An 11499-nucleotide genomic window follows, 5' to 3' on the forward strand; every position below is an offset into this window, starting at 1 on the left:
TCTCCAAGAAGGAAATGGAGTAGAACCTGGCAACACTTGTTCTCCTTCTGTAACTTGGGTGTCTGCCGGAGAACCCTAAGAATCAGCTGGCTCAGGTGGAGATAGAGATGTTAGGAAGTGGGGTCAGCAAGTCTGAGTGAACGCAGCAGGGTCAGTGGAGGAATATTAATAACAACAATAATTTCAGTACTGTACATGAGCAAGGGAATGATCATCCTTTCACTATGTTTTGGAACAATCCCCTAGGATGTAGGCCATTATAGCCAACCCTTCCCTACTCATCCAACTGGATCAAGGCTTAAAAACAAATTAATTCTTATTCAGTTGCATAGTTAATGAGTCATCTGGCGATAGAATAAAGCTGATGTGATAACCAAAGCTATGGAGCACTGCTTGGAGGCTTCGTTCTAGAAAATTCACCTCAAAAAACACCCAGAAACATTTATTTCAAGGGTGAGGAAACCAGTTTAACTGCTATTAAAAGGACAAGATTATGATAAATTAATCAAGATAGACCTTCATTTCTCTTTCATGTGGCAGACCAAGATAAGCAATCCAGGCTTGATATGGCGGCTCCAGGATATTGGTATCTGACCTTTTATACCTGGTTACTCTGCTATTCTCAACATACAACTTTCATTTCATGGTCTAAGATGTCTGCTCCAGCTGTTGCAATCACATCCTCATTCCAACTAAAAGGAAGAGACACGGAGAGGAACAGGAAAACATACTACTCCTTTTAAAAGGGCACAAAATGCCAGTGGTACATATCCCTTCTGCTAATCCATCATTGGCCAGGATTATACCCATGACCACATCTAGAAACAACGGAAGCTGAGAACTGTATTCTTTAATGGTTGCTCGTGTCCAAATACAACCTCTGTTAATACAAAAGAAGGAGAAAATTGGTATGGGAGGAGGGACAATTAGCAGTCTTTGCATTGGTGATCATAGTTTATCATAAATAGACTGAAATACTGGCACAAACTGTCACTCATGAAGTACTGACTGATAGTTCCTCAGATCATCGTCATTGGCGCTTTATGGGACTAACTTTCAATGATATCCTTTTTGAAGCAAATGGCAGACCATGGAGGAAAGACTCATTTCATTAGCGCATCACTTTTTTGTGATCCTGACATCAGCTTTCTATGAGGATAAAGGGGGTAATGGACAACATTTGGGATACGATGTGCCTCCTTCCATGGCTAATGAAAAGTTTAGTGCTTTGGTGAATGTGTTGGGGGTGCAGCACGGTGAGAAACAGACTTGAAAACATCCCAGATCTAAAGAGTTTTTAAAACATAAAAGGATAATTGTAGGAAAACATGGTTCCCAGGACAATGGAAGACTAAAGACTGAATAACTATTATAGGACACTTGGGCAATGACTCTACTTTTTCCTCTAGATTAAGCTATGAATAACTGACACTGAGTTGAGTTTAGAGGTAAGAAAAATCTGATGTCTGAAAACATTCCCCCAAATGAAGGCCTTCATGACTAGTGGCTGTACTGGACATAAACATTGTGCAGAGTCTCAGACTGACTTGATGCCTGCATAACCTTCATGCCCCCAAACACTGAGCTGCCCCTCCCCTTCCACATTTGGAGTAGCAAGGGCTGGGTGACACAACTTGGAAGTATGGATGAGTGAGCACCTCTGGGGTGAACAGGAGGGAGCAGAGATCAATACCCTTCCTTGAGTCTCCATTTTATGGTCCATTTTGAGATTTTTTTTCTTGAAATCTGTCTTGATAAATTCCAAATGTCAAGTATAGACAAGGCTCTGCTGTGTCTCTTTAAGGCAAGTTGTGATTTAGTGATCAGGGTGGTAATACATCGAGCCTTTTTGCCTCACTTTCCTATTTTTTTCAGCTTCACTGAATTGAATTTGTATACCGCAAATCTAGTATTAAAATATTAATCCTCTTCTCGTATCCTGCCATCTAGAGATCTGAGCCAAGACAGTGGTGTACGCCCAAGTATAAGAGGACTGTGGTTTCTAAGATCTTGCAAGATCCTACTTACTTTATACAGATAATCTCATAAGTAGCTGCTGATATCGCATTTGGGGCAATTCATCTTAAGGAAATTACACTGCAATATATATACTGAATGTGTTCATGCTCTTTACAGCCTCCCAGCTCCTAAATTACCATATTTTGGGCTAAATCATTTGTAGCCAACCCAAATGCTACAAGTACAGATGTCCTAGGTTAAAATTAACAGACTTAATTACAAGGTCTCAACCATTAGAATCACTTAAAAGATTATAGTAATTCAGATAAATGAAAAACAAAGACTACAGATCACAGATCAAATAAACAAATGACAAGAATATAAATATGAGTGTAGAAAAGTTTCTTCCTGCTTCTGACAGCACAAATTTAGAGCCCACACTATAGAGCTATATGGTATTATAAATGTATACATATCAAAATCAATACTATTATATACATATATACTATAAATACGTAATATTTTAAATATTTAGAGCACATTTGTAGAGCACATTTTACTAAATATAAAAGTCAAAAACATTAATAAAAAGGAAAAATTTCAGGCTTTGATATCTCAGGAAGCTTTGAAGACTACAGTCTCCAGATATTAAAAAAAATTAAGAAACCCTCAAGAGCAGCTTCTGTGAGAAAGATATAAAATAACCTTTGGTCCAGAAATGGGTGGACTTCAGTACCTCACTTGAAGGATTTACATGGAGCCCTACATGCATCTCCAACAGAACCCACACTAAGCATGCAAAGCTCTTGTTTCTAAGAAGAATAAGTGAAGCAAATACAGTACGAGGTCTATGACAATTCAGGCAATACATAAAAAAAACAAACGTAATGTCTTTTTATGCAAGGTACCAAGATCTCTGCTTCATCTCAAACAGCTGATGCCAGGCGCAGAATCTGGTTTACCTTGATACAAGAGGCCACTGATACAAAACAAAGTGTGTTTTCTAAATGACTGCACAGTAAGAAAAAAAAATCCAGGATTTTCAAGGTGGGGAAAAGTTATAGAAGACTCCCTCCACATTGACTAAATATCCAAGGTAAGAGCAATCAGAACTAATCACTATCCCTTCTCCCAACCTCAGGGAGCTGTAGAAAAGGCCGCCTTGCTGCTCAACAGAGAAGGAAAGAGAAAGAAAAAAAAATACACATATATCTGAGAAGATTAGTCTCAACATAGATTTATACCCTATTCATTGGATCAACACAAATTATAAAACCATCATACTTATTTCCACAATATGCTCAAAAGTATGTACAGGCAACCAGAAACTATAAGTCTACATAGAAGATTTGAAGAAAAATAAATGAATTGCTAGAAATGTAAGATAGTTTTTAAAATTCAATGTATAAATTGGTAACAAGAGAGAGTTAGTCATGGGAAAACAGAGCACATATCAGAATTATTCAAAATACAGTAGAAAGAGATGAAAATATAGAAAATGGAGACAAAATAAAAGTTATGAAATATAAAATGAGATGGTCTAATATACATTCAATCAACAGTCTCAGAAAAAGAAAGAATGGGTTGTCAAGGTAATATCTAAAGGAACAATATCTGATATTTTTTCAGGAATGACAAAAGAGAGACACAGTCCACAGATACAAAAGGCACAAGAAATCTAAGTAGAATATTTTTAAAATTACATTCTAACACATCATAGTAAAATTGCAGAATACAAGAGAATAAGAAATTTTTTAAAGCACCCAAAATTGGGGAAAACAGATTAAACTTTAAAGAAATAGCATCAAAATTTCAGCTAACTTCCCAACAGCACTAATGGAAGCTGTTAGTGGAATGATATCATCAATGTTCTGGGGGGACAAAACAATAAAAGTTATAACAGACCAAAGACAATTCCATGTTCAGTTTTAAATTTCTTCCAAAAATAAGAATAAAATAAAGGTATATTCAGACTAACAAAAACTAAGATTTTTCTCAACAACGAAATCTCACTAAGCAAAGTTCAAAAAGTTGTACATCTGGGGCTTCCCTGGCAGTCCAGTGGTTAAGACTCCATGCTTCCACTGCAGGGGGCACAGGTTCGATCCCTGGTTGGGGAACTAGGATCCCCACATGCTGCACAGCGTGGCCAAAAAAAAGTTGTACATCAGGCAAAAGAAAAAACAGATCTAAGAAGTAACAAAGAATGAAAAGCAAGGAAAGTGATGAACAATAAATAAAATATAAAGGAAAATTAACTGCTTAAAATAGTAATGAAGTCTAATGAGATTTAAATTTAAAAAAAACACCACAAAATACAATTTAAGTGTCAGATAAAGTTTCAAAAAAGATCATGCTTAATCATGAAATGTTTAGAGTATTCTTTTTAAATTGTGACTGAGATAAACATGTTTAGAATTAATGAGAGAATTTAGCAGTATTTCCATATGTAAAATCAATACACAAAAATCAATTGTCTTTCTTCTGGCAGCAGCTAGAGAAGACATATTTTTTTCAATATGTGCATAAAACTTACAGCAGGATCACAAATACCAAATACATAGGAAGAAATCTAAGAAAAGATAGACAGTACCTCTATAAATATTTACATCTAACTAAGAAGGTAAAAGACCTGTACTGGGAAAACTAAGACACTGATGAAAGAAATTAAAGATGACACAGATAGAAAGATATACTGTGTTTATGGATTAGAAGAATTAATATTGTGAAAATGACAAAAATACCCAAGGCAATCTACAGATTCCACGCAATCCATATCAAAATACCAATGGCACTTTTCACAATATTAGAACAAATAATTTTAAAATTGGTATGGAAACACAAGAGACCCTGAATAGCCAAAACAATCTTGAGAAAGAATAGAGCTGGAGGTGTCACACTGCCTGACTTCACAGACAAAACTACAAAGCTACAGTAATCAAAATAGCATGGTATTGGCACAAAAACAGACACATAGATCAATGGAAAAGAATAGAGAACCCAGAAATAATCCCATGCACTTATGGCCAACTAATCTATGACAAAGGAGACAAGAATACGCAATGGGGAAAAGACAGTCTCTTTAATAAGTGGTGCTGGGAAAATTGGACAGCCACATATAAAAGAATGAAATTAAACATTTTCTCACACCATAAACAAAATTAATTCAAAATGGATTAAAGACCTAAATGTAAGAGTGAAAACTGTAAAACTCCTAGAAGAAAACATAGGCAGAAAACTCTTTAACATAAATTGTTGCAATATATTTTTGAATATTTCTCCTAAGGCAAAGGAAATAAAAGCAAAAATAAACAAATGGAACCTAATTAAACTTAAAAGCTTTTGCCCAACAAAGGAAACCATTAACAAAAAGAAACAACAACCTACTGAATAGGAGAAAATATTTGCAAATGATATGACTGATAAAGGGTTAATATCCAAAATACATAAACAGCTCATATAACTCAATATCAAAAAAACCAAACATCTTGATTAAAAAATATGCAGAAGACCTGAATAGACATTTTTCCAAAGAAGACATACAGATGGTCAACAGGCACATGAAAAGATGCTTAATATCCCTAATCAGAGAAATGCATATCAAAACTACAATGAGGTATCACCTCACACTTGTCAGAATGTCTGTCATCAAAAAGACCACAAATAACAAATGTTGGCGAGGATGTGGAGAAAAGGGAACACTTGTACAATGTTGGTAGGAATGTAAATTGGTGCAGCCGCTGTAAAAAACTATGTGGAAGTTCCTCAAAAAACTAAAAGAAGAACTACCACATGATCCAGCAATTCCACTTCCAGGTATACATCTAAAGAAAATGAAAACGCTGACTTGTTCTGGCATTGTTTGGTTTTTCTTTTGTTTTTGTTTTTAGCCACCCCACGCGGCTTGTGGGATCTTAGTTCCCCAACTAGAGACGGAACCGCACCCTTGGCAATGAAAGCGCAGAGTCCTAACCACTGGACCACCAGGGAATTCTCCAAAAACACTAATTTGAAAAGATACATTCACCTCAATGTTCACTGGCAGCATTTACAACAACCAAGATATGACAGCGACCTGAGTGTTCATCAATAGATGAATGGATAAAGAATATGTGGTATATACATATAATGGACTACTATTCATTCATAAAAATTAATGAAACATTGCTGTTTGCAACATAGATGAACCTGGAGGTTATTATGCTTAGTGAAATAAGTCAGAGAAAGACAAATACTGTATATTATCACTTATATTTGGAGAATAAAAAATAAAACAAACATAAACGTAACAAAACAGAAACAGACTCACAGCTATAGAGAACAAACTAGAGATTACTAGTGGGGAGAAGAAAGGAGGTATGGGCAAGATAGAGGTAGGGGATTAAGACATACAAACTACTATGTATAAAATAAATAAGCTACCAGGATATATTGTACAGCACAGGGAATATAAATATAATAACTTTAAAAGCAGTATAATCTCTAAAAATTTTGAATCACTATGTTCTACACCTGAAACTAATATTGTAGTAAACTACACCTCAATAAAAATTTTTTTAATTTTTAAATAGAATATGCAGGATATCACTGAAGAAGAAGAAACTTGGAAAAATCTATCATGTTGACTATTAAATGTTATCACTAAGTGACAGTCATTAAAGCAGTGTGGTAATATTAAAAAGGGACAAAGAGGCCAGTGAAACAGAAAAGAGAGCCCAGAAATATACCCACTATATGTGGACACTTGATTTACATAATCATTGTACTAGAGAAATAGTGAAGAAGGATGTTTTCGATACATGGTGTTGATCAAGCTGGTATGTACATTAAAAAAAGGGAAACTGGACCTGCGCTTAACACCACTAACAAAAATCATTTCCATATGTATTAAAGATAAAACAGTAAGATTTTTTAAAAAATAATGTATAACAATATCTACATGATCTTGTGGTAGAGACAGATTTTATAACCAAAATACAAAAATGACTAATCATTAGACAGAATTAATAAGTTCTGTTTACTAAATGGTATATCCAACAATTCCATTCCTAGTTATGTACTTTAGGAAATAGACTGGAAAATACAAATTTTTTTTGTTATTATTTTTTGGCTGCGTTGGGTCTTCGTTGCTGTGCACAGGCTTTCTCTAGTTGCAGCAAGCAGGGGCTACTCTTCGTTGCGGTGCACAGGCTTCTCATTGCTGTGGCTTCTCTTGTTGCAGAGCACGGGCTCTAGGCACGTGGGCTTCAGTAGTTGTGGCTTGCCAGCTCTAGAGCGCAGGCTCAGTAGTTGTGGCGCATGGGCTTAGCTGCTCTGCGCCATGTGGGATCTTCCCGGACCAGGGCTCAAACCCATGTCACCTGCACTGGTAGGCGGATTCTTAACCACTGCACCACCAGGGAAGCCCAGGAAAATGCAATTTTACATTCTTGTATGTTAAAGTACAAAAATGAATGGAAATAATATATGCCACAATTATTATAATTGGAAGGACATGTGGTCAAAGAGCTTCAAGTTTATCTGTTGATCTATTCTTTATTAAAGAAAAATATTTGAATCAAACATAACAATATGTCAACACATGAGTTTTATTATGTACTCTATCAAGTTCTTTAAGTTTGTAAAAATTTCTTAAAATCACAAACAATTTTTAAATTATCAACAAACTTTGATCTAGTAACTTAATTTCAGAAACTTTATCCCAAGGAAATAATTTGAAATGCAGAAAAATATTCTATCGTGGTTTAATTTGAAATAGACAAGCACTTAGAAATAACTAAGATGCTTCACAATTCAGTAGTTATTGAATACTTTCTCTTATGCATTTCATGGATTATTATGGCAAATTAAAAGACTATGATTTAAAATCTACAAACAACAAATGCTGGAGAGGGTGTGGAGAAAAGGGAACACTCTTACACTGCTGGTGGGAATGTTAATTGGTACAGCCACTATGGAGAACAGTATCGAGGTTCCTTAAAAAACTACAAATAGAGCTACCATATGACCCAGCAATCCCAGTACTGGGCATATATCCTGAGAAAACCATAATTCAAAAAGACTCATGTACCACAATGTTCATTGCAGCTCTATTTACAATAGCCAGGAGATAGAAGCAACCTAAGTGTCCATCATCGGATGAATGGATAAAGAAGATGTGGCACATATATACAATGGAATATTACTCAGCCATAAAAAGAAATGAAATTGAGTTATTTGTAGTGAGGTGGATGGACCTAGAGTCTGTCATACAGAGTGAAGTAAGTCAGAAAGAGAAAGACAAATACTATACGCTAACACATATATATGGAATCTAAGAAAAACAAAAAATGTCATGAAGAACCTAGGGGTAAGACAGGAATAAAGACACAGACCTACTAGAGAATGGACTTGAGGATATAGGGAGGGGGAAGGGTAAGCTGTGACAAAGCGAGACAGAGGCATGGACATATATACACTACCAAATGTAAGGTAGATAGCTAGTGGGAAGCAGCCGCATAGCACAGGGAGATCAGCTCGGTGCTTTGTGACCACCTAGAGGGGTGGGATAGGGAGGGTGGGAGGGAGGGAGATGCAAGAGGGAAGAGATATGGGAACATATGTATATGTATAACTGATTCACTTTGTTATAACGCAGAAACTAACACACCATGGTAAAGCAATTATACTCCAATAAAAATGTTAAAAATAAATTAATTAATTAAAAAAAAAGACTATGATTATAGGGACTTCCCTGGTGGCGCAGTGGTTAAGAATCCACCTGCCAATGCAGGGGACACGGGTTTGAGCCCTGATCTGGGAAGATCCCACATGCCCTGGAACAACTAAGCCCACGCACCACAACTACTGAAGTCCGCGCACCTAGAGCCCATGCTCCACAACAAGAGAAGCCACTGCAAGAGATGCTCACGCACTGCAACAAAGAGTAGCCCCTGCTTGCCGCAACTAGGGAAAGCCCGTGCACAGCAACAAAGACCCAACGCAGCCAAAAATTAATTAAAAATTAATTAAGACTGATTATAGAAAAAATGCTTAGTTTAAAAAGTATAGAATTCAAAATTTTATAAATATATGATCTTTACAAATAATCATTACAAAAAATCATTCCAAAGCTATTTATTTATAAAATAGTAAACCTTAACATTTTTATTCTTAGATATTGAACTATGAGTGATTATTTTTTACTGTTCAATTTTCTGTAACCTTCTAAATGCTACAATATATATGGGTCTACTACTTTAACAATATGAAATTTTTTTCAAACTTACTTTGATTTTTCATAAGAGGAAGATACTACTCCATATTTATTAATCACAGATGATTTGTTAGCAGGCATGTTCACGGATCGTAAACCTAAAGAGAAATATTAAATTTTACATTAGAAGACAAATGCACTCACAGTACCAAATAATGCACATCACGCAAATTCATGATTTATGGGGAAAAGGGTGGCAACAAAAAAAATCAGGCTTAAAGGCAAAATTATATTAAGGAAGAATTTAAACTGTCAGACCTAGGAGTCAAACCCAACTTTGAACTGAAAGTCCATGTTATTTCTATGATGTTACTATTATAAACTTATCCTTTCATATAATATTCAGTCTTTATTATACTTAACAGTTTTATCAGCAAAACCACTGAAAGAACAGCACAGCATAGTAGTTAAGAGAATACAACCAGACTAACTGATTTACTTAACTGTGACTGTCTCCTCACTTGTACAATGGGAATAGTACCTCCTTAGAGAGTTGTGGGAAGAAATAAATAGCTCAATGTATGTAGATCGGTTAGAAAAGAACCTGGCATACGGGAAGCTTTACCTAAGTGCTTGTGATAATCATTAGATTACAAGTAACTTTAAAAAAAACCAGAAAGCATGGTAAAGTTCTTTTTATGTCTGTTTTTTTGCCATTTAGATTACGCTTCCTCTGCTTGCTCTCACATCCAGATTTATTTCCCTCTTGAAGTATATCTGAGCACATTTATGAGTGTATGACCAAAACTAGGACATACTACCTGTGTTTAGCAGAGTAGTCAAACACGTAATGAAGTAACTGGATAGTCAGACTTACATTGAATTATTTTTCATTTCATTTTTTAAGATAGCTAATTTTTAAAACTGATGAGTCAAGGTTCTGGCAGGAAACAGCACCCTCAAATGGGGTAACTGCATAAAGAGACTTTCCAAAGATGTGGGCAGAGTTATTCAAGAAAAAAAATATAGTTAAAAAAAAACCCAAGATGGTGCCATCCTCAGGGGTAGGCAAGAAGAGGGTGAACTGTCACTACTCTCGGGACTAAGGGGAACAGAGGCCCAGAAAGAATAGCTGTAGAAGAGTGGTGCTTAATAAAAATCTTTGGCCTTTGGTGGAGAGATGCAACCGATCTGAGGCTGCCTGCTAAGAAGGAGCCTTCCTGCACCCCACTCCAGTCATCTACCTGTGCTTCCCATTTGCTAAACCAAACTAGAAGCCAGAAAGTTCAGGGCAAAGTGGAGAAGGATGGAAGGTAGATCTGGAGGGGCAATGGGAAAATATCCAGCAAAACAGATTATAAACATAAAACATTATCTATTGCTATTGCTTACAGCAAGGTCTGCTTCTTATAATCTATATCCATTAGAATAGAGCAAATGCATTTTTAAGTCAGCAGCTGCACTGAGCTATTACAGGAATGTCATTCAGAGTTGGCCTAACTTTAATATAAAATACAAGTTATTTTCAAGTAGGATCGATATATTCAGGAGTTTCTTTTTTTAACAGTTAACATCACATGGAGTATTTCCATCTTAAAAGGCACTTAGGAAAATAACTGCAAACAATTATTAATGAATTCATGATAAAATACATGTAAGCACAGAATAAAGATGTAGAAACGATTTGATAAATCTAGTAATAAATGTTACAAATTACATAAGTACATAAGTATTCATTATGAGTCATATAAAATTATGAAGATAGATGTTTAAGCAGACTAGGTAGACAAAGTCTGCAAAAGACGACAAAGGAACCCCAGCACTCATAAAACATTACATATTTCAGAAATAGAGCTTAGAAATACAAACGTCAGTCAGACATACTCTTAGATAAATTTAAAACATTTAATGCCAAATGAATAGAAAATAAAAAGTACAGGCCAGGCCACCCAGAGAAAAATAATTGATGAGAAAGTGAATTGAAGGCAAATGGGTCTTTATGTGCTTGTGTTAGGCATATTGACCTAGAGCTTTTAGCTGTCTCCTGATACATTTCAGAGGACTGACTATGATTAGTCATACTTTTTGAAATTGCGAAAGTTAGGGACTAATTATTTTAGAAATTCTCCCTTGATCACTGAACCTACTATCCAAAGAGTCCTCACATCTGTGGGTAAAAGTGATGGGTATTCGCACCATCTACTCAACATGCAATTCCACGACATCCTGTTGATGAGACTTCCCCAGACTGGATGGGTAGAAAGTGTCAAATTGCTGTAAAAGACATGCTTACTTTCGATTTCTGGCGTATCTTAGGAGTACCTACCTTGGGAGTAAAAGTGCTT

The 11499-nt window shown here is 35.7% G+C and overlaps 1 protein-coding gene across 1 annotated transcript in view; it reads right to left on the reverse strand.

Annotated features, from left to right (window-relative positions):
* TMEM232 (transmembrane protein 232) overlaps window positions 1-9295 on the reverse strand; it is a gene marked incomplete at both ends in the record, with an annotated part of 246091 nt that extends 236796 nt beyond the window's left edge. The window contains 1 exon segment of the mRNA XM_082652465.1: window positions 9228-9295. Within this exon segment, the coding sequence (XP_082508591.1) occupies window positions 9228-9295 (68 nt within the window).
* Between the last annotated feature and the right edge of the window lie 2204 nt (window positions 9296-11499).

This window comes from Grampus griseus (assembly GCF_964374135.1).
Source record: "Grampus griseus genome assembly, chromosome: 3".
Lineage (NCBI taxonomy): Eukaryota > Metazoa > Chordata > Mammalia > Artiodactyla > Delphinidae > Grampus > Grampus griseus.